Here is a 25060-nt window from a genome sequence, read left to right as displayed (position 1 = left end):
GGTCATTGGTGTTTTTAGGGTCCATGTGTTTCCTTTCTTAATACAAACTTTAACACATTAGAAAAGCCAAGGGACGCCTGAATGGCTCAGTCAGTTGAACACCTGACTTCGGCTCCGGTCACGATCTCGCGGTTCGTGGGTTCGAGCCCTGCCTCGGGCTCTGTGCTGACAGCCCGGAGCCTGGAGCCTCTTTTGGATTCCGTGTCTTTCTCTTTCTCTGCCCCTCCCCTGCTAATGCTCTGTCTCTCAAAAATAAATAAACATTAAAAAAAAAATTTTTTAAAGCCGATAAGCTTACATTTTGTCATAAACTTAAAATATTTTTAAGTCATTCAATTAAGTTCTGCTTAATATACTTGATGTTTTTTCTTCAAATAGAATAGATAAATTGAAAACAAATATCAAATTAGCATTTCTTTAATCTCTAAGTTTACCAAAGAAAGTCCCTGTCATTGATATGTGAAATTTAGGTAAATGCGATAAAGAGAAAAAATACAAAATGTATACAGTTTATCTAAAGATTAGATTGCTTCCCTGAATTCATTGCTTTTCAAGACAATGTTAAATTCCATTATTTTTTTTTTCCACATAGAAAATTTTCAGTGCCCTACGTGGGAGAAGACGAACAAGGCGTAGAGTAAGTGTAGGGAATCTTTATCTAACAAACTACATATTAAAAAAGAAATTATTGTAATTACAGTAATGATCACAAATAGTAATTTGCTGTGCTGCCTTCTATGTTGAAACTGTCTTCCCTTATCAAGCTGAAATAATTTGTTTCTAACAGTGCTCTATCGTGACCCATTACAAATTCATAGTAATTCCATCTTAGAATTGTCATGATTAAACAAAAGTCCTCAACTGCACTGTGATCAAACCTGGTAGCAACCTCTGGGCTTTAGAACAAACAGAATAGATGATGACTTTTTCAAAAATCCCGAAGCCGCCCTTCACTTTATCTATCACTCAAGTGACTTACATCTGTATTTGGAAGCCTGATTGCCTTTGTTGCAGCCCTTAAAAATTCCCCCATGAGGGACAGCCCCAGGCGTACCAGCCAAAAGTTGCAGGTACAGAGATGACAGTCAGGAATCTCCATTCCCATCACTGACTTTACATAATGTGGAGGAGGACTGTGTAGAGTTTCTGACAATGGAATGAGGTCTTGTTAACGTACGGAGTCTACTAATTAATTCCGTGTTTAATTGGACTTTGTCTACTTCGGACCTTCTGTTGTTCAAGTTGACTCCTTCCAAATTCACCAAAAGAGAAATAGCTCCTTACATAATTAGACTGTCTGTTTTCCCGGCAAGCGGGGAAAATAATAAGTTATTTCTCCATTGCATTCTTCTTTTTTGTGTTCAATAATTTTTTATGGAGTTAATTTAAATTGAGCAAGCTTTATGTGAACTTCCTTCCAGAGGATTTACTGCATCTTATGTGAAAACCGTCTACATCTGACATTTTAGAATTACCCACCTATTTATGAGATTATATTGCATTCTGTTCTTGAAAGAGCAACTCAATTTTCAGCATAGATTTTTCGGTCCTTTTTTTTTACCCCCTTTTGTCTGTTTTTATGAAAGCTAGCTCCCAAATCAGAGTGGAAACAATAGAAGGGGATGGAATGGAGAGAATCGGACAGGACTGTGGCTAGCTGGAAGAGATGGTCTGGATCATAAACTTATCAGTGGAAAGAAGAAACCTTGAGCCCCCCCCCCCCCCAGTAATTTATTTCATTCTAAAAATGTGTTTACACATTATTAATAAAAATGGATTTTTTTTTTTTTTTTTTTTTTTGCCTGATACCTATCTTACCTGTGGCCATTAAATAAGCTGCAGATACTATGAACTGGAACCCACTCTAAAGTTTTCTATCTCATGTTAGCAGGGGAAGTGAAACAATTACGAGTAAGTTGTCTTGCAGTGTTTTAGAAATTATATTCAGTACTATGTAAAATACATGGATTATCCATGTCTTCATCTGTTGAAGGCTCACCACATCACACTGCAGCAATAACAAGTCACCCTTTTAATGAGTAGCTCTTACAGGCCAGGCACCAAACTTCACCCCTATCTGTTGTCTCATTTCATCATTACATCAGCCCCGCAGAGGGAAAAGTTGAAGTCCGAGTAGTTAAAGTTTGTTCTAGTTCACACATCAAATAAATGGCAAGACTAAGAAGCAAATACAGGTCTAGATGACTCTGGACCGAACTGTGGGCCTTTCACATTCTGTCCCCTGCTGTAAAGCTATTACACGGTCTCAAAGGAAGTCAGACCGTGAGTATAAATGTTCAATAAAAAAGTAACTAGTGATTTGTTTCTGCTGTACTTTTTGCCTTTGTCATTCTTTACTTTTACTTACAATCTTTTTGTTGATGATTATGAATGATCTCTGGCCCAAATATCTTAACTTTCTGAAACAGATATCCAGTCTATTCCTTTATACATGTGATTAAGATAACCAAAATGAAATATTTTCATTTTATCTGAAACTTTCCGTTTTCACCATCTCCCCTAAAGCCCTTTCAAAATAATATCCTGGGGGCACTGAAGACCCAGAGACACCAAAATCAGGTTAGAGCTTTTATGACAGTTTCGTACAGCTTTTATATATTATTCGGCTGTTTAGTAGAGGCCTGTACTTGGGCATGAATGGGATGGACTCGATTCCCTGGGCTTTCAGGACCAGAGCGACTGTCGTTCAGAAAATATTTTCTCCGGCGTATATAAAAAAACCTCTATAAAATAATTGTTTCATTATTTCATCATTTAAAAAAAACAACACTTGGTTTTACCATCCTAAATGTAATATCCAGATAACAGAAGAGTCTTCTGAAATCAAATAAACAAGAATTAATAGTTTTGAAGCACAGTGTCGAAAGAAACAGGGTCAATTCCTAGTACTGATATCAGAGGACAACTACTTATTTGAGATAGTGCTAGTTTAGTTAATCCATTTTGGATTAACCCATTTTTTTTTTAAGATTTTTAAAAACGTTTAAGTAATCGCCACACTCAGCGTGGGCTGGAATCACCACCCTGAGATCAGGAGTTGCATGCTCTGCTGACTGAGCCAGCCAGGTGTGCTGGATTAATCCATTTTTATGAAAACATTCTACAACAGGGTCTGTTCTATAATGTTGGGGTTTATTACAAAGTGCAATTATACTGGTTTGAAGAATAATTTTGATTTCATAAGGAAGTCTTTCCTTTAAATTTCAAACAATTTCACATTTCTGGCATATTCTCTCCCATCGCCAAAAACAATTACTCTCCCCCTGACAATAATTAGGCCCAGTTGTCCTTCCCGGCAGCATTCAGGTCCTGGAAAAAGGATGCGATGGTGTTACCTAATTTGAGACGAATGGTCCTTAGATGCTGTGACTTAGAGACGGGTCTGTGTACCGTTGGGCAGTGGTTCTCAGAGTGTGGCACCTGGACCAGTCGCGTTGTCATCAACCTGGAAATTTGTGAGAAACCCAAATTCTCAGGCCCCATCAGACCATCCAAAACTTGGACCGGAGTCCAGCAATTGATCTTTATACGAGTCCTGCAAATCATTCTGATGGATGTTAAAGCCTGACATCCAGTGACTGCTCCCGGGAACAGAAGCTCAGCATCCTCACCAACTTGGGGCTATCGTAGCTTTAGTTGTTCCATGATTTTAGTGGCACAAAAGAGCAAAAGTAAGTGTCATTCTTTTATTGTCTACAGGAAAACAGTTTGAGCTCAGGATTTCCAGGAAATAAAACCTTAAAACAATACAAAGTTAAAATCAATCATAATGTGTAATTGCAAAACTTTATAGCATCTAAGTGATATTGTCCCCCAAATCAAATTAGACAGCCTTCAACCAAGAAAATTATTTCAAAAGTGGATTTTACTGAGTCGAGCCAGTCTTCCAGTAAGATGGTTGATGGAAACTTTTGTCTTCTGCAACAATGGTAAGATAGGGTTTTTTTTTTTTAAATTAAGCTTCAGCGTTCAAAACTAAGGGAGGCCCTACAGAGTAACAAGACTACAGAAATTTGGATTCCAGACTTAGTCATGGAATGCTCTAGAAGAAACTACCAACTAGTCATTCATCTTGAAAATGAGTGTGTTGGACTAGATCAAGTGTCAGCAAAGTAGGGCCCTCAGGCCTGCCACCTGTTTTCGTATGGTCTGAGAGCTAAGGATGTTTTTTAGAGATGGCATTTGCAATCAATTTGATAATAGGGAATACTGTCTTTGAAACCTAAATAAGTGAAATGTTATCTTTCCAGATAAGAATTTCCTTCTTGGGGTGCCTGGGTGGCTCAGTCAGTTGAGCGTCCAACTTTGGCTCAGGTCATGATCACATGGTTTGTGAGTTTGATCCCCACGTCAGGCTCTGTGCTGACAGCTCAGATCCTGGGAGCCTGCTTGGGATTCGTGTCTTCTCTTTCTGTCCCTCCTCCACTCGCGCTCTGTCTCTCTCTCTTAAAAATAAACACTAAAAAAATTAAAATAAAAAAAGAATTTCATTCTTACCAACAGTAAATCTGTATTTTTTTAAAAGTGACTTAATTATTACTATTTAATTTTGAATCCCATCAAAATAATTTTAATTTTTTAAAAAAATAAAGAAAATATGTTGGAATTTTATCTTGCAATATAAATACCTTCTTAATATTCTCAATCTTCCCCTTGGCCTACAAAGCCTAAATTATTTACTGTTTGGCTTTTTACAGAAATGTTTGCCAATCCCCAGACTAGTTGATTTTTTAAGGTTCCTTCAAAAACTCAGATGTTCTATTATTCTCCATGTGTATCAGTAAAACAAGTTTTGGGATTCAGATAAGTTGGACAATGTGGATTTGCCAGTGTTTAGCCATGTTTTCCTATTGGGAAGTGAAATCTGATCAGAGGCGCCCCCAAACAGAGCCCTGTTTCTCTATCTCCACCCATGAGTACAGTAATTCAGTCCATACTGCCTAGGTTAGAAAATCAAGCGCACCTGGGGCAAATCCCTAACTTTGTTTGCCTCAGTTTTCCCGTCTATACAGTGGGAAAACTGTTCATGCTCACAGCTTCCCCAAAGATGGCTGGGGCTTGCGTGTTGTTATAAAAACTAAAAAAGCAGAAAGCTTATCTGACAGATTGTTTTCCTTTCCCATCATTTTTCTTAAATTATTCAGGTAGTGGTCTAGCGAGTAAACAGTCAGAGAACTGAGTTTGATAATGCCCTTTAAAAGTGACTCTGATATTTCTAAAGTAGATTCTCCAAACCTACCAGATTTACTGTGGGAGCCAGTACACGTAAGGCAGTGTCCCCACGGAACTGATTTGGAAGTGTGTGCAGAATGTCATGCCTACATGAAGAGGCTGGAGGGACGCATAGGCTCCCCAGAGCCAACTGTTCACTGGAGACTAGTTTGCGTAGAAGGTTCAAATTTCCGGTGTCCTGGGTGGCTCAGGTCACGATCACCACGCTGTTAGTAAGTTCCAGCCCCTGGTGAGTTTTCCTCTGCGTTAGGCTCTTAGTGCAGAGTCCACATTGGATCCTCCTTCTCCCTCTCTCTCTGCCCCTCACCCTCTCCTCTCTTTCTCTCTCTCTCTGCCAAAAATCATGTTTAACAAAAAAAAAAAAAAAAAAAAGTTTCAAATTTTCCCCAAAGAGCCACTGCTGGAATTTCAGCTCTGACCTTCAGGACGCTCTGTATTGAAATGCAGATTTGTTACCTAGGAAAGTAATTTTTAACCCATTTGTGTCTTTTTATTAGTACTTCAGCCAAAATTAGGTTTTTCAAATCAGCAAGGTGGCTGAGAGCCGCATTTAAATCGAAACAGATCCGATTCTCTGAAGCGGGCTCTGGTTAAACTTTACAAAGCTGCTTGGCTGGCTGGGATTCACGCCCCGGCGCTTTCCGCACCGCCTTTACTCGAGTCCCTGTGCGCATGCGCGCGCATCCACACGCGCCTTACTATGGCGGCCTTTGCGAGTAGCACCGTCCAACAGAAATAGAATGCAAGCCTCTTAGGTAATTTAAGTTTAGTAAGCTCATGAGAAAAAAGTGAGATCTACAAGGTGAAGTTAATTTTAATGATACATTTTTTAACTTGATATACCCACTGCATTTTTGCTTCAATATGTAATCAGCATAAAAACGATTAATAAGGGACTTTTCTTTTGCGGTACTACGCCTTTGAAATCCACCTGTAGCCTGCTTAGCACCAGGTCAGTAGCTGCCTGTGGCATAAAGTCATTGTACTGGCCAGTGCAGCTGGGAGAGCCTTTGGAAACTGGTTCGCAGAATGCAAAGCATGGCAGTGGTTGAGAAGGCAGCTACAGGATGGTCTGTGGGGACAAACGGAAGTTGGGACCATCCTCAGTTCTTTTGTACTCCATTGTATCTGCGTCAGATTTTTCCTGCAGGTCAGTATTAACCCTAGGTAACTACATAAAAACTTTTATCAAAACACGAGCTGGGGTTAGATACTATCACTTAATTGCGTGACCTCAGACAAGTTACTTAAAACCCTCAGTTTCTTCACTTGCAAACTGGGAATAGTGATAAAGTCTCAAGTTCACAGGATTGTTGGGACGATTAAATAAAATAATGCGTCTGAACACCGTAAGTGCTTGATATATCATCACAGGTGCTGTTATTATTCGCTATTCTTACAACCAAAATTGTTTAAAAATGAGCTATAAAGACAGTTCTTATTTCTCTAAGAAGGAGGAAAATGATCACAACATCTATATACAATGGTTTTAAAGAGTGGGTTTAACTCGCTACTTGAATTTGCCATTGCTCCTCATGTCAATCATCTATGCACCAAAAAATCCTAAAGATACTACATTATCTTAAGTACATTTTTGGTTTTGTGTTTAACCAGAAATTATTATGTTTACGTATTCCACAGGGAAACTTCTATAGAAGCCTATCCTTAAAATGCAACTCGTGATGGTGTTGGATAAGCCAATGAAAGAAAAGAAAAGAGTTTTTCATTCTCTTGTCCTCATTTGTCTTCTCCTTTTATTTAAAGTCAGCAGAAAGCGCTAATTAAAGCGAAGCTAAAGGAAGTGCATTCAAAGTTTGCACTGCCCATGTGAACTAATCTTCCCACAATGACGTATCTGAAAGGCCAAATAAGGTGCTCCTTCCTTCCAGCCAGGGGGCAAAAGGAATTGCACACGCTCTTGGGTGTACAATTTGACTCATTCCTGACTTGCTTCCCAAGCCATCACCATTCAAAAATCCACTGGAAGAGTTCTCACCTACAGGAGAATGATGGAAGATCACAACACGTGTCAATGCTTGCTACACCGAATACACCTTTCATGGGGATTTTGTTTAGAATGAAAGATGCAGTGAAATTTTTAAGATGCAAATAGGTGGTGAATAATATGGGATGCACTTCCACATTCATGCACCGAATGCTGGAAGATTGTGAACCACAAGAGCAAAGAAATGTACTCAACTGTCAATTTACTGGGTCATTTTGAACATAGGCAGCAAAATGGCCATGTGCATGAAAAACCACTACTATATTTTGAGAGATCCTTTCTAAGAATCCTGAAATATTAATAACATGGTCTTAATGTAGTTGAAGACAAAGGAATGTGTTAAGGGCAGCAAGGGCTGCCGAGAATAGCACAAAGACAATTTGGTATTTTTCCTTGCACTTGTAAAAAGCAAGAGGCAAAGAGAGTAAAAATAGTCAGTGTGTTTAAAACACAACAGCCTTCAATTTTCCAAATAGGTATAAAACTCCGTATTCTACAAATGAATTCACATATACTTGCTCTTGCTAATGCATTCATAGCAGCTTCAAGAAAACGTAGACGAAATATAAAGTTGCGATCTCATTTTTCCCTTAAATTAACATAAATATACAACTAATTTTGGAACTTTAAGAAATTCAAGACATCTTCTAATTTGACTTTTTTGAACTCTGAATTTAATGTTTTAACTGGAAGTAGTCTGATCAGAATAGAAGTTGAGGAAATAGCAGTAGCCTGTTTTTCTCTTCCTTACAACTTTTCGAATGTGCTCTGTTTTTATGTTGAGATGAATCAATTATAGGCCAATTTTTCTTGTCACTCTTCCACTCCCATTGTGAGGTTTTAGATTTTGCTGCCTGATGAAATTGAGGTGCCTAAGGATCATCAGGAACATAGAGAATTAAAGGTTTTTTTTACTTTTTTTTTTTTTTTTTTTTTGAGGGAGAAAGAGAACAACTGGGTGAGGGGCATAGATAGAGGGAGACACAGAATCCGAAACAGGCCAACAGCTCAGAGCCTGATGTGGGGCTCAAACTCGCGAAACCACGAGATCCTGACCTGAGCCGCAACACTTGACTGAGCCACCCAGGTGCCCCAGGAACATGGAGAATTTTAACCCACTATCCAGATGTGGGTTAATAAAGCGACTTATGCCTTCTTGGCAGTCCTAGCTCTACCAAATCCGGCACCGGGTTTCCACAACTTGGCTTCGTTGGCTGTGACTGAGTGACTGACAGGACCCAGTGGATTTGTTTCTAGTTCAGGGACCCACTGTGTTTGATGTGGGAAGGACAGGCTTGACCCTCGGTGCATCTTTCTCCCAAAGCTGGTGTTTCTGATTTTAATCGAAACCCTAGGGCCATCTTAAGCATGACCAAATAGCACCTTACATATTGAACCATACCTAATTATGTGATGTGTGTAAACTGGAGACACATAAATCTCGGTCATTGGAGCAACCTGTTTTTCTAAGATTCTCCGGTCCAGTGAAAGACGAAAGCAAATAAGGGAGAGATTGATCTCCTAGCACTTTTATTGTCGGGGCTCCACACATCATAAAGTTTTGGCTCGTTAAAGGAAATTCCATAAACAACTTTAGTTATAATAGTGAAATAACTGTGCCTTTCTGGAGCTTCTGCTAAACTCCTTTTCTGCTTGCCAGTACGAGGGCATGAATAAGAAAATACCAGCATGATGTGCAACGGGAAGGCCTAAACTCCCACTAGAAGCCATATAGATGCTTGAGGGATGAGTAATGAGACAAGGGAATGTGGCTGTATCTCCTCAGAGACTCACACAATTTTGTGGATCTCTTTTTTGTGTGTGTGTATTCATTTGAGTAGAATCTGCTGGGTTGCTGGCTTCATCAGTCTTCCTTTAGTGGTCAGGCTGATAGAAAATGCCTAAAGGGCTCTTCTCCCAGCTGGTATTTTTGATAGTTTAGGAAACATATTAAGGATGAGATAAAGGAACCACATTGAAATTGAATCATCCCAGAAAGGTGGTTGGCATCTGTCACCTTTTTTGTTTAAACCTCTGATCGTATGAAACAACTTTATTTTTGTGGGCCTTTTTGCTGTGGGTTTACTACTGATGGTGTTGGTCAATTTTTATTTCAGGTTGAGACAGATTTGGGAGGTGATGGTGAAGGGCATGGGGAGAAAATGCGGGGGGTAGCAAGGCTCTATTAATTATTTTTTACTGTGAGGTTTCCCAGAATTATTGAGATTTTCCACATTAGGAAAAGCCTCCGTTGGTGTCAGTGTGATGTTTGCAAAGATGAAGTCATGGAAAGCATGTCAGGTGCATAAAGAACTATATGGCCCATGTTCTCTGCAGCAGTCACTTAGGGTGTGTGTGCATAGAAAGTAAGGGGGGGGGGTTGAAAAAATGGAGAGAGGGAAAAACAGGAGGGTTTTACTAATTTGAAAATAAACATAAAATATCGGCTGATCTTTAAAAAAAAATCTTAGTGTGTTATACTCCAGAAGCTGCAGCTGGTCCTTTATATTACTTTCCCTTGAAATCCTGACCCACGTCTTACCAACTCTTTTCTTTTATGCCTAGTTGCTTTTGTAGGTCTTTTGCTTTGATTCTGTTTGCGCCTGTAATTAGGAAATAATCACCAGTAATTTTTTTGTTTTGTGTGAGCATTTGGGTACATTTCCAACTGTTGGTTCAAGACCACGCTCTCAGATTCCATAGCATGTAGCCAAGAGTATAGGTTTTGAGGGCAGAACACTTGGGTCAAAGCTAGTCCCTGACATTTACCCGACGCGTGGTCTGCTACCAAGAGTTGACTTTTCAAAGCCGGTATTGCTAATTTCTAAGGGAGAGCTAAACAGTACCTGTGCAGAAGGTGTTCATAGGGATTGAACACCATCGTGCATATAAGCGGCGTACCTGCATGCAGCAAGCGCCTGGTAAACATAACTGTAATTTTATTGCTACCACCGGTTTTAAGAAAATGCCTCCCATAGGGCGCCTTGCCCCCTGACCAGGACTGTAATGACCTTTAATGACTGTAACCAGTTGATATTTTTCATTGCTTTACCTGTGTCTGAAGCCAGGTGCTTACGAGCGAGTCACAAAAATGCATCCCTTCTTCTGGATCAAGGGGATGACGTTTTGCTCTGCTCTGTTAGTGGTGGTTTATATTGGTTTGTGTTTCCTTCTTTCCTATAGCCTGCAAAATTGGATATTACAAGTCCCTCTCCACCGACACCACCTGCGCCAAGTGCCCACCCCATAGCTACTCAGTCTGGGAAGGAGCCACATCTTGCACCTGTGACCGAGGCTTTTTCAGAGCCGACAACGACGCGGCCTCTATGCCCTGCACCCGTAAGTTGTGTGTTTCTGTCTCGTTTCTTTGACGCCAACTGCTTTCGTTACCATCTTGCAAGGCACAGCCAGGTCTGCTCCCGAGAAAACCATGCAGGGGGCGAATTCGATCAAATATGAATCTTTTCTTATTCCTAGCAGGGGATAATGGTTATGAAAAGGAAGTATCTTTCTCGTTGTGCGGGCTGCCTTCGAAATGCACAGCTGCGGACAAGCTACTTTGTGGAGCAGAGATGGAACGTTCAGGGGTTGTCTGACAGTGTGCTTAGAGCTGAGATTGGAATTTATATACATGGCTTGACCATTTCCTTAAGGAGTCTTGGGAAAGCCTGACAGCTGCTTCGGGGGAAGCAGGTACCGGGCAGGGTTCCGAGGATGGGATCGCGTGTGGGCTGTGGTTTCAGTGTGGGCACTGACGTCATGGCTTGAGTTGTCATTACCCTTCTTCCCTCTTTCCTCATAGTTTTGTGTTCATAACATTTAGGCCCGGATCCTAATAAATGCTTGTTTAATGATAGGCACTCAATAAATGCTGGGCTAATGAACGGATGGGGCTGGCCCCTGGGTATGCAGAGGAGCAGAGAAATCTGTTCTCACACTGTCTATGGACAGTGCTGCTAGTGTTCCCTTTGCTTTCACCAGCACTGTGGGCTTCACAGGACCTGCTGCGACTGTGACCTTGACCAGGACAGGCAATGGCGGGCCCAGGCATTCCACCCATGGTGCTTCTATTGAGTGAGTCAGTGTGTAGAGGGACCGAGCCTATGAGCAGGCACACAGGGTTCCCACACGTTCTGCCTTTGTTTCCAACATCCTCCTCCCCTCCCCCCCGACCACACCAGCCCCAGTTAGTAGCAGATTGACTTTTTAGTCTCCTAACTTTCAGTCTCCATTTCCTCATCCGTAGAATGGAGTTAATAATAGTACCTCCATCGGGCACTTGTGGGAATGAGCACTGGGTGTTATACGGAAACCCACTTGACAATAAACTATTTTAAAAAAATAATAATAATAGTACCTCCATCATCGTTGTTGGTATTTAGTACTGTCATGTCGGCCACATTAGTATATAAATGCAAAATGGGATGTTACTCAGTATATTTTAGCTTTTACTATGTGTACGGCTGTTACTGTTTTGTTCCCTGTTATAAATTCCATCTTGGCTGGCCTGGAGCCAAAACCTCTCCAGATAGAAGTATTTTCTCGCTGTGAGGCCATGGTCTGGTGAAGTCAAGTACCACCCTTAAAAGGAGTGGGACAAAATTTCAGATGCATCTTAAATTTGTACTGAGATTGCCAGACCCGCCAGAGTTTCTTTTATAGCCAGAGATGACAATGACAGCAGCAGTAAGAACCATTTTATAGAGGCGCCTGGGTGGCTCAGTCAGTTAAATGTCTGACTTGATTTCGGATCAGGTCATGATCCATGTCGGGCTCTGGGCTAAGCATAGAGCCTGCCTGAGATTCTATCTCTTTTCCTCCTGCCCCTCCCCTGCTCACACACATGAGCTTTCTCTCTCTCTCTAAAAAAAAATAAATAACAAGAAGAATGGGGCAGCTGGGTGGCTCAGTCAGTTAAGCATCTGACTCTAGACTTCAGTCTGGTTATGATCTTATGGTTCTGTGAGTGGAACCCCGCATTGAGCTCTACACTGGCAGTGTGGAGCCTGCTTGGGATTCTCTCTCTCTTTCTCTCTCTCTCTCTCTCTCCCCCTCTCTCTGTCCCTCCCCAGCTTGCTCTCTTTCTCTCTCTCTCTCAAAGTAAATACATGAACTTAAAACACACACACACACACACACACACGCACACACACACACACACACACACACAAAACCATTTTATGATACCCAGGTAATATATCAGGCAGTTTTTAAAAAAAAATTTATCTATTTTTGAGAGAGATATAGAGACAGCATGAGCAGGGGAGGATCACAGAGAGAGGGAGACACAGATTCTGAAGACAGGCCCCAGGCTCTGAGCTGGCTGTCATCACAGAGCCCGACATGGGGCTCAAACCCATGAACCGTGAGATCATGACCTGAGTTGAAGTCAGACACTTAACCAAGTGAGCCACCCAGGTGCCCCTATATAAGGCACTTTCAATACACCTTATCACAGGGCTCATATTGTAACAAATCTATAAAATAGACATTATTTTCATTTCATAGACGAGATAACTGCCAGCTCCGAGATGTTAAGAAACAAGCCCAAGACTGCACCCTATCTTGGTGATAGAGCCGCCCAACCAGAAGGTTCTCGTAGTTCTTATCACAGGCAGGCTCTCTTGCCTACTTCCCGAGGTCAAACACAAACTTCCTCCAGAGAGAAGGAGGATAGTAAGGCCAGCCTTAGGTAGAAGCATAAATGGGCCAAGATTTCTTCATTTTCTTTATCTGTTCCTTCCCTAGACTAAGTACTTTCTCTAGCTAGATGGCCATGGATGTTTGATAAGCTCGAGTCCCAGGCTTCTTCTTTTCCAACCTAAGTCTCCTCATCCTGGGTTCCACCAGGTGTGATTAGGTCAACACTCCTCCTCTGACCACCCCCCACCCCCCACCCCCCGGCTGCCACCAGTTCCCTGGGTGTGGGGTTTTCGGGCACCAGCAAACTCAAAGGGCAGTAGTCAGGCTAGACTGCGTGATGGTTGCCTTCAACTTGCTTCATGCCGTCGACCACCAACTTTCCATACAGATCGAGCCTTTCTCAGAGTGAGGCTTGACTGTGTTAAGAACCTCATAAAATTCATCTCTGATGGCAAGATGGCCTGGCTCTTGCTCCCAGGTATTTTTAGTCTCATGATTCTGATCTGTCGGCAGCCTTCTAGGACCAGGGGCCAATCACCTGCCTACTGCAGCTTGCTACGTGGGAGTTTAGGGAAACCCCCAAACGTTGCCACTTGCCCGAGTTACTGGAAGGCTTTGCCGCGTGTGTAAGTGTGCTAGCTGCAACCTTGGCATTCTGTGTTTGTGTAGGAATGAACTGTTGACTTTATCTTGAAGATACAAATGAGAACAAGAAAATATGGATGCTAGCGATTGGGTGCATCAAAAGGTTTAAGAACTAACGTAACGTTTGCATTTTTCGAAGACTGCTTTCAATAACGTGAAGAAAGGAAAACTGGTAGCTTTTTGTGTCATTGACAAAAGACCCCCGAAAATACCAACGCAATATCTTTTTCCCTCCTGGTCCATCCTCTAGGAATGCCGCCTACACTTCACTGACTCAAACTCTTTGTGTTATTCTAAGTTTATTGCGTCCCTCTGACTCGAGTTAGGAGGAAGCATAGTGCTGTTAGCACCACAGAGTTCTGAGGTTGTCCAGCTCCTCCATGCCTCTTACTCATCAGTCAAATGGGATTCTCATGATCTACCTGTTGGGTTGTTTTAAGAATGAAATAAGAAAATATTTGTAAAGGTCTGGCACATGGTAGGGATCTAACAAATGTCTGTTATCCTCAACTGGTCACTTCCTCCCCCATACCTCCATAGCACATAGCACATTGCCCGTGCATCGGACTGCCTCTCTTATGGAGCTTTTCTCACTTGACCGTGTGATTGAATTACTCAGTGGCTGCACTAGACTCAGAATCTCTGGGGATGGGACTCAGGCATCAGCATTTTCAAAAGCTGCCCCCATAATTACATTGTAAAGACAAAGTTGAGGCCACTTCTCTACAGAGTTTATTTTTAAGTGTTTTTTGTTTTAATTTAATAAACATTAACTATGTAAGACTCTTAAGATTTCCTTGAAGACAAGGATAATCGGCCGGCGGGGGGGGAGGGGGTGACCATATTCTGCTAACAGGTTTACTGGTAAATTAAGCAGCAAAATTATAATCTATTCTAGATTTCTCCCTTCCTGCACTGCACTGTACCAGGCATATGTGGCTCTTTAAATTTAAAATTACTAGCACTAAATTTAAAATTTGGTTTCCAATTTATGCTTGCCGTAGTTCAAGGGCTCACTAGCCACAGGTAGCTAGTGGTGACCATATTGGACAGCACTACTGTAGAGTATTTTTGCCATTGCAGAATGTCCTGGACACTACTTAGTAGGCATTTCAGTAGAGAAGACAGTGGGAGTTCCCACATAAGCTCCTGTTCAAATTAACCCACAGAATGAAGCCCATCCCCCTTGCCTCACCCCCAGCTTTATCAGATTCTTTTGACAAGATGTGGGGGATAGAAAAGAACATAAACATCAGGGATCCTTTCAAACCGATTCCAGCCTTTAATCAGTTCTTACCAGTTGGTTAAGCCAGGTGACAAACCCAATTCCCTTGTGCTGACAGCCATGATAATCAGGCACCTTCTTTGTTCATTATGCTATCTTTAACTCGAGCATTCTCATGCAGCCCTGCATTTAGTGATCGCTCACTGTGACGGCACACTAATGAAGAAATAAAACACACTATCTGAGACTCATTCTTCTAGCCAAAGAGAGACTCTGCTCCACTGGTTTGTAAAATCAGGTTTTTGTTCACTTGGAGAACGATTAGACCAGGTGAAAACATGCAGCACTGGCTAATTTAGAAGGAAACACCTAAGAAGTTCTTCATACCATGTGCACTGCTGAGAACTTCAAAGAATTAAATGGTAAATAAACTCTATCTTTGGGAGTGCTTCTCTTGGAGCTTCTGGTTAAGGTTAACATAAATGGCTGCCTGCGGGATAGGCTGAATTTCTGTGGAAGCATCATGAATATTTTCAAGAAAAGAATCTGCACCCCGGTTAGAATAGAGAGTTGGAAGAAATGCTTCTTAAATATTAATGCACGTAGAAGGCACACAGAAGTCACCTAGGGGTTAGCAGGAGAAGCCAGGCCTGATATGCTGCATTGCTGGCAAATTCCCAGCTATGCTGATTCTCCTGGTCTGTGGACCATCTTCAGGTGGTAAGGATTTGGATCCTTCCTGATGGATGGCAGGACACAGCAGGCCCTCGTTTCCATGGCTGTAACTTTCAGGGCTGTTCTTTAGCGCAGTGGGGACTCTAGGAAGATAGTCCCAGAAGAAAACCCAACTTGGGTTGGGGTTACATAATCAAGTACACTCACCATGGAGCTTTGTTTGTTTGTGTTTTCTTCCAGAGGCCCTCCCCCCACCCCCACCAGGTTACTGCCCGAGAGGGAAATGTAAATGTTCACCTCAGACAGGGGTATCAATCAAGGAAGGGGACAGGGGCTTTTATGATGCTGCCAGCAAGGCAGACACCGAAACCTCTCTACACACAAGAATGTCGGTCAAGCTGATGAAGAACTTTCAATTTCATGAATCATTTCTTAGAAGGAATTTGAATGTGATTGCTATTAATGAAATTAACATCATTTACTCTACTGATGACCAACCCCTCCACTCCAGATCTCTTTCACCTCCCTCTTACCTTTCTCTGTAGTTAGGAATGTGGTCTGACAGTCAGTAAGTAGTGTTGGGAGAGTGAACTACATACATGCTTGTGCAGGAAGACTTTGATTACCTTCGTTATTCAGTTGTTAGTTTAGAGATCATGGTGAGAAAGATCTTCTTTCCCTATCCAGGAGAGTGAACCTATATTATACTGGAGGTAACTTTCCAGCCCCTTACTGGGTTTCAAACTGAATTAGACAAAAATGCCTTCTAGAAGAAGTTAAATTGGCTTTGTATATCTAGAAAGAACTGGCCAGTTTGTTATTTTTCCACCTTTACTTCTGAACACCATTACCAGAATGGTTTTCTGTATTTTTCAGTTGGAAATCTGTCCTTGCGCTTTTGGGTACTCTTTATTTGACTTGTTTGATGAAACTTATTAGAGCCTCCTGATTGGAGCGCTCTGTAAATAAGAGATTACGATTTTAGATTGCCAACTTGAAGGCTCTTCACAAATCTGTCTCCAAGTACATGGCCTTGAATAATTCAGTCAGCTGTGCCAAACAAACAAAGCGTGATTGACTGATACTCAGACATGGCCTAAAATATTCCAAATTTGCAGCTTTTAAGACAATTTATACTGGAGGAGCTTAGAGCTAATGAGGGCAAATTTCCCAAGATCTATGACGAAAGGTCTTGATTTGAAAAAGCTTTCTGCAGGTTTAGGGTATAGAGAAGTTGAAATAGCTTAGCTCCAAACAGCAAACATCCCTTACTTTGTCTTTACATTTGCCTTTTCTAATTGAATTTAGTGCACCACTGTATTTCCTCCAGAAAGTGTATTGTTTTAAAATTACCATTTCAGTTCTGTTACTCAAAGCCCTCACTTCTAATGCCTTCTGACAGTTATCAACATAATGAACCATAATGAAATGATGAGCAGTCTTCAGTGGAAAGCCAGTGTGGATCCCAGTGGTGCTGTGTGACTGTGTTGTTAAAATTTGAATGCAAATTAAAATAACATCGTCCTTACTTGTTTCCAAGGTCAGGAGAAGAGAGACACTTTTTTTTTTTAAGTGCTTTAATTTTGGAAATCTCACATCCATTTTCAAACAAGCCCTTGAAGGTGCCACTGATGTTCCGTTCAATTCTCTGCCCCAAAGATTTACATGCTTCAAAGTCTGGCTAAGGGATTTTGGGAAGGAAGTTTAGCATGAGTCTTTGATGTATAAACCATAGCATAAAAGGCAGCCATTGGTTTCAAGTAAGCTACATTTTTTCCATCCAAAAGCATATATCTTTCTGCTCTAGAGCTTCAAGTAACTAATAATATAATGATGGGAGGAAGGACAGTCTATGAAATTGATCCATGAGAGTGTAATTAGCTGTAGTGAAGGACTAGTTGGTAGAGGAGTGAAAACAAAGGCAAAAGATTCCTACAGTTTTGTTAATAAGTGTTTCAGGAAATCCACTGGTTGATCTTTAACCATAAAGCATTTTATCATCCCTGTAATCAATCATTTTTGTGAACATATTTTTATGAAAATTTGTGGATCTAAGATTACAGGGGAATTTGGTACTTCATGCCATGTATCAAATTGGTAAAATGAGAGTACAGTTATCATACTACATTCCATTTGTCATGGGGTAAAAACTCCGATTGAGACACCGACTCCCCCATTGCCAGATTCAGTGACAGGGTTTTTAGTTCACAGCATATGGTCATGCTGCCTGGTAATCAATTATTAAGCTGATTAATATGCCTGTCCTTAGACCATACCAGACAGACAAGAACAATCAAAGAAATTTTGATGATTCAGATGCAGTCTTCAACAGGTTCATTTTAAGGTGCTCATTTGGTTAGATCCCAATAGTTCAGAGTCTGACATCAGTAATGAGTTACCCACATCCTTGTCTCTCCCTTTCGGATTGCCTTGCAGCATTTTGACTACTAAGAGAAAAAAAGCACCTCTGGAGAATGCAAGTGTATGATTCTTGTCCAAAGACAGGGATATAGGGGAAAAGATCAGCAAGTAATGCTTACTGGAAGAGACTGGATGGATCCCAGGGTGACCGCTTGCCGTTTGGTTGTTTGTAAAATTTGAAGAAGTTTCAGGATATTTAAAAAGGATCAAGTATCCTCTCATCGAATTATGTGTTTTAAAACAATGCTAGTTTAGCCTTCTCTCTGTCCTCCAGCCTACTTCTCATTCTATATAGATAAACAGTCCAATGAGGACATTTTATAGGGATTAGCAGTACAATGTGGATTCAGCTGGCAAATGGCATAGGTATGAGGAACACTGATGTAATGTATGCCCAGGTGAAAGGTTTGAATCACCTGCCAATGCCATTTAGCTAGGTTATAGCAATTTTTCCACCACCATGAGTAATTAAGAGTGGCTCATTATCAACTGAGCACTGTCATTTCTGGATAACATTTTTGACACCATTCATGGAAGTCATACAGTGGTTGTGCACAGCATGCTTCTATGAAACAGGGTCAATTATACATTCTGCTGAGATCCCCTGGGGAGAGAACTGGATCCCTTCTTTGCTATCAGTATTTTTATTTTCCTCCCATAGTTGACTCTTATTCTACATGCGATCTACAGCTCAACAGAAGATGAACTGAGAGAAGAGTCTCATTGCACTGATATGATTGCCCCCCACCCTTCGTGTGACCTCCCCCCACCCCACCACCCCAGAAAAAAGCCTTTAACAGGAGCTCCTAATTGCCCTCTTGAGTGGAAGTTAGGACCAGAGAGAGAGCATAACTCAATGAAGACGAGAGCACCATCTAGGAAATCATAGCAGCAAATTTCAGCATGAAGGACGGGAAGCTAGAAGTGTGATTCTGGGGTGAAGTGTGAAAGGGAGGAATGGTCCACAAAAAGCTCAGGGTTGTGCTTTCTTTCTTCTTTTTCCTTCTTTGGATTCCTTGTATCTTTGTGACAAGGGTCATTATAGCCTCAAAATCAGACTTTCTGGTCACAGTACCTTTGCACATTTGAAATGTATTCATTTAGGCAACTTGCTTAACTTCTCTTCATGTTGGTCATCAGATTGATGAGGCTAATAAATGCTCTTTGTCAGGCTTTATTATGAGGATGAAATAAGATAAAGTATGAAAAACCCACTTTGCAAGAAATGTAAATTAATTCACAGTCTGGCTAATTCTAAAGCAAACTGCTCATAATTTTGGAAAAAAACAACAAAACCAAGCGCTTTTCTCTGTCTTTCACATTATGGCTTCCTCATGGCTAATGGAGAGTTTCCTTTTAAGGTACTTCAGCCATAAACTAGTCCTCTTCAGATAAATAAGCCACAACCTCAATGAGTCCAGTAAAGACAGGTTTCTGGAGAGGAGGATGTTAAAGTAGATACATCAGAAAAAGAGGCAGGGACACAATTGCAGCAAGAAGTTACCCTGAAGTGAAGCCAAGAATTTTTCATGGAGTGACAACTGATGAATGCATCCAAATAGTTCTGTTTTTTAATAATGGGCAGTTATGCTTTGGCCCTACTCATCATTAAAACACATAAACTGCCCCGTCCATCTATCTCAGAAGAGGTGTCTCCGAACAGCAGTCTTTGTGTAAACAAACCCACAGCCTTGAGGACTGAGAGAAAGCAATTAATGGTGGCAACATATACAACTGTCGGGGGAGGAAGCATGGGCTTCATTTCAGTCAAAACTTACACACCCCAACTGTTGACTCCGCGTTACAGCCTGTCTTTCAGCTGGAGAGAGATTAACGCAGGCTTATCTGAAGGGTTGGAAGGTTTTACAGCTAAGGCACTGAAGTATTATTGACAGTCCAAAAGTTGTACATGATTAATGAAGCCTTATGAAGTGCAACTCGAGACCCCATGGCGCCTCTTCCTCAGAAGGGATGTCTTATACTGGTTGCCTTGGTGTTTTTGTAGGGTGACAGTAGTAGCATTTGAAGACATTGATCATTTAAGAGTCAGGTTTCTGCCCATGCTCTTGGGGGATGTTTCTTTCCACATCCAGAATTAATTTCATGGCTCAGGCATTGAATTTTAAAATGGTGATTAAAAATCAGTTAAGTATTAAATGTCTGTGATAGTTCTGGAAGCCACTCTTTACACGAACCCAGCTATTTTGTCTTCCTATCAACTATCTCATTGCTCTGGTTGCAGATTTGAAGGTTTTCAACCTTCTAGCTTGTGATTGCCTTTTTTTTTTTTCTTTTTGGAATATGCTATTTTGTTTATTTTCAGAAATGTCTTTATTTATTTATTTTTTGTAGAGAGAGTGAGAAAGTGAGAGCAAAGGAGAGGGGCAGAGGGAGAGAGAGAATCTTAAATAGGCTCCATGCTGAGTGGGGAGCCCGATGTGGGGCTCAGTCCCATGACCCTGGGATCATGACCTGAGCCTAAGTCAAGAGTCATAGACATGCAACCCACTGAGCCAACCAAGCACCCCTCTTTCTTTTTAGAGGGGAGGGGGGAGAAGTGCAAAGGGAGAGAGAATCTTAAGCAGGCTCCACACTCAACGCAGAGCCCAGTGTGGGGCTCGATCCAATACCCTGGGATCATGACCTGAACTGAAATCAAGAGTCGATGCTCAAGCAACTGAGTCACCCATGCACCCCTGAAATATGCTTTTGCAACATACACAAGTGCTCTAGTGGTGACGCTTCTGAGGATGGAGCTGAACTGGGTTAAAGAATCGTCATTAATTTGTTAACTTATGCAGTAGACACTTAATGAATATCTATTATATGCTTGGCACCTTCCTAAGGGCTGGGGATACTCTCATGAACCAGAATAAATATTTCTGTTCTAATTGGAATATGAATAATAAGTAGGATGATCTAAAATTCTCACAAGAAGGAAAAAAGACCATGTGATACAGCACAGTGGAGGAAAGGGGAGCATTCTGCTTTGCGTGGAGGAGTCAGGAGGGAGGAGGGAGGATCTGAGCTGAGACCCCCCTGAGGGGTAAGGAGACAGCTATTGAAAAAGCCAGGGGGAGAGAATTGCAAGTGGAGCTACCATGTCTAAAATATATGAGTTGTGTGTCTAGAGTTGTGCTAATAATGGGAATTTTCAACTTGACTTTTCCCCCCTGGCCCCAGAGTCTGTTAGCATTTTAACAGTTGTTATAAGAAATTGCAAATTGGGGGGTTCTGTGGCATATTATACCTTGTGTCCATACAGATTTAAAACCTTCAGAAGAACCCACTTCTAACTGCAGTGATCACAGCATCCATCTTTTAGGTTTCTAAACTTTTTCTGAAATTCCAGTTGCTACCTATAAAATTGGGGGAAAAAATGCATTTATCTGACGTGTGGGTTGGGGGTGGGGTACATAGGGAGCACTTAGCTTGCCCTTGACTTTCCATGGAATGGTTTATACCAAGCTCCTCCTTCAAATCAGAGGCATTTATGACTTTAGGTTCAGTGTTGGCTGATCCCTTTTCAATGACCTAAGTAAGGCTCCTATAGATTTCATGTGGATGTGTTCACATGGGGGTCTCCTACAGGGGCCACTTTAAATCCTGACGTAAACCAGTGCGTGCTCTAAACTACTCAGGAATTATAGTTTCATCTAATACACAAGGGAGAAGAACTAAGATTTGTAGAGTTACTAGAATTTTCTCTTATACTTGGAATACTGCCCTTCTTAAATGTCACATTCACTAAACTTCTCTGGATAAAGTATGCTTTGTTTCTGGAAGGTGGTCTTTTCCCAGAAGAGAGCACATGTTGGGTTAAGGAAGATCAAGATTCCTTTTATGATATAACATGATATGATATTTTATTATATGATATGATAGTCCTTTGCTTTTGCTGTAATTTGACGACGGTTTCTTTGGGGCTTCATATTGTCAAACTCCTGTCAACCGAATGCAACTTGACATCCCACTAGAAAATAATAATTACCCATTGTAGCACCTTTCACAAGTACCTGCTGTGCCATACAGAAAGTATTTCACACCAGTGAAGCAAATGGATGTTCATTCAATTTATTCACAGTGGCAGGAAAGACAGTGCCCATTTCTTTCAAAACACTGAGAAACTCAGGAAATCAGCCATAGTATGTCACATATTTTATTTCTTCCTGAGTCAGTGAAGGTAGAAGTAACTTCAACCTTAGAATCTAGGGCTGTAGGAAGATATAAATCGGGGGTTCTTAGACTGAGCCCCCTAGATCATTTCAGGGTGTGTTTGAAGTCCCTAGAATTAGGGGCGCCTAGGTGTCTCAGTCAGTTAAGCGTCTGACTTTGACTCAGGTCATGATCTCACGGTTCGTGGGTTCGAGCCCCGTGTCGCGCTCTGTGCTGACAGCTAGCTCAGAGCCTGGAGCCTGTTTCAGATTCTGTATCTCCCTCTCTTTCTTTCAGAAATAAATAAAACGTTAACAAAAATTTTGAAGTTCCTAGAACTAATGTGCCAAATTGTGAGGATTCTAATGAGCATTTGTTGAGGGAAGGGTACATTTCTCCCAACAATTTCTTTATAGCTGGGGTTGGCAAACTACAGCCCGAAGGCCAAATTCAACCACCCCTGGTTTTTGCAAATAAAATTTTCGTGAGACGCAGTCACATCCATTTGTTTAGGTGATGTCTATGGCTGCATCCAAGGTACAGTGAAGAGCTGAGTAGTAGCTACAGAGAACGTGTGGCCCATGATGCCTGAAATACTGACTAGCCATCTGGTCCTTTACAGAGAAAGTTTTGTTGAATACTGTTGTAAAGGATTTGTAAGTAAAGGATTATTGCATTTGAGTTTAGGTCCCGGTAGCAGAGCTATTTTCTCTGCCACTACATTATATTTCAAACGTGAAGGACATTCTAAACATGAGACATTTAAAATAGTTTAACATTCTAGCTCCATTCTTGGAGACAGATAGGGACTTTTATACATGAATTCCAAAGAAGTTGAAAAAAAATGGAAAGGAAGTACATTTATTTTCCCTTACCGACACTCCAACATTTGATTGATTTGTAGTTAAAAATGTCTTAATTTTGATGGTAAACATAAAAGGTATAGGAAAGCTGTGGTTCTACAAATGCTAGTAAGAAAAAGGCCAGTCTACCTTTCAAAATATAAAGCTTAGCTTTCTTTAGATATAAGATTTTCTACAGCTTCAAGCCCCGATAAACGATCACCTGGAAACAAGATGGAGAAAGAAAGTAATAATAACCAATCCTAAATTAACAAAACCATGATTGATGGAGGTCATATATTTTATTATTTTTTTAAAAAAAATTTTAATGCTTATTTTTGAGAGAGAGAGAGGGAGAAAATGAGCAGGAGAAGGGCAGAGAGAGAGGGAGGTACAGAATCTGAAGCAGGTGTCGGGCTCTGAGCTGTCAGCACAGAACCCAATGTGGGACTCGAACCCATGCACCATGAGATCGTGACCTGAGCTGGAGTTGGATGCTCACCGACTGAGCCTCCCAGCTGCCCCAAGGTCACATATTTTTTAATTAATTTTTTTAAGATTTTATTTTTAAGGAATCTCTACATCCAACATGGGGTTCGAACTTAACAGCCCTGAGATCAAGAGTTGCATAGTCTACTGGGCCGACCAGGCCCCCCATGGAGTCCACATTTTAAGCTCCTAGCCACACTGGCTGGTAATGGAGATATAAAAATGAGAGTGAGTACAGTGCCTGCACTATACCTCCTCATGCTCACATCGTCCATATTTAGCTTCCTTTAGTCTTTTCCTTCCACCTGATTTCCTGCCCTTTCCTTCTTCAGTTATCTAGGAAACATCAAAATGAATCAGATTTCTTTTTCCCTCTGTCTTCTAGAGCAGGCGACAGATAATAAGTGTCTGTTGAATAAACAAATGAGTCCACAGTCCCTCCCAAGAAAAAGTAATCACTGATATATGACATATAGAGCCCTACTTACCTTTTCCAAAGTCTTTTTAAACTGTGGAAAAGGGGGACTTGAATTAAACTAGATATATCGAGATACTCCTTTATCTTAATGCAAATGAGTCTGTATGTAAAGAGCTGACTCACCCAGCTTTAGCTCAAGGAAGGCTGTATTAATTTACACACCATAGGTAGTAAGCCTCAGATGCATTACAGAACTTTGTTAGTTTTCCATCTAGCCATTCATTCATCTGTCAACTCCTCGAGCATTTACTGTGCTTGTTCTGAACTGGGAATCAGGGTGGACACTGGGAAATGATGAAGACATCAACTCTCTTGGGGAGTACATAGACTGGTGGTATAAACAGATAGGCAGTGTGTGTATGAATAGCAAGACCCCGTCACATGTTCCGAACAAAGTTACACATAAAAATAAATGTTGTCCTGAAATGTGGAACGATACCATAAGCAGAATTGCTGCCGGTCCTAAATAAAGGCTAGTAGTGGGTAGTTGTGGAAAGGAGAAAACCTTATCATGTAAAATGACCTATAAGCTACTTGAGGTTATGGACTTAGTAGAGATGATCTCAATATGGAGACTAGGAAAGTTAAACAAACAGCATGATTATCCCGTTTTGTTACAGATCTCATGTTTGTAACTGGAGACTTATTCCAGGTTGACGTATTTCTGATGAGAAAGGCAAAATCACTTGTCAGAAATTTAATTGTTCCCAAATATCCAGATACACTACTTACGTAAACAGAAGACAATATAATCGAAGGGTTAAGTTTTTTTCTCCTGGATGCCTTATATTTACCGAGACAGCCCGTGTTACTGAGAATGCTGTTTTCTTTTCCTTATAGCCTGTTTTCTTTTCCATCTCAACAAGTAATTGTTTTAAGGTGCTGCTATTAATATTAGGCATGACTGTTGGAACTGGATGGGCTTTTTGGTCGTATTAAAGTTTATATTTTCTTGTCCTGAGAATACTTTATTTTCTGAGGAAAAGATGGTGCCTCCTTATAAATGGAAATATACTTACCATCTTTTAATTTTCACGAGTTAAAAAAAAAAGTAAAGAAAACCACGACCCCGCAAACAAAATACAACCACAGTTATGATTTTAATTTATAAAGCATGCGCTCTTTTCCAGGCCTTTGCAGAACACCATTAGAATCATACTGGGTGGGCATTTTTATCTCTGCTGCCCCTCCCCCCCCAAAAAAAACCCCACAAAATAAAACTCTGCCAT

The 25060-nt window shown here is 41.0% G+C and overlaps 1 protein-coding gene across 2 annotated transcripts in view; it reads left to right on the top strand.

Annotated features, from left to right (window-relative positions):
- Positions 1 to 25060, top strand: part of EPHA4 (EPH receptor A4) — a 150098-nt gene that overhangs the window by 59405 nt on the left and 65633 nt on the right. For both annotated transcript variants that reach the window (XM_039256908.1, XM_039256909.1), the window contains exon 4: positions 10442 to 10597. In XM_039256908.1, the coding sequence (XP_039112839.1) occupies positions 10442 to 10597 (156 nt within the window). The remainder of the gene's footprint in view (positions 1 to 10441; positions 10598 to 25060) is intronic.

Source organism: Hyaena hyaena, unplaced genomic scaffold (genome assembly GCF_003009895.1).
Source record: "Hyaena hyaena isolate Hyena2069 unplaced genomic scaffold, ASM300989v1 scaffold_595, whole genome shotgun sequence".
In the NCBI taxonomy this organism is placed as follows: Eukaryota; Metazoa; Chordata; class Mammalia; order Carnivora; family Hyaenidae; genus Hyaena; species Hyaena hyaena.
Note: the sequence above shows the minus strand (reverse complement) of the source record. Positions and strands in the feature narration are given on the sequence as shown.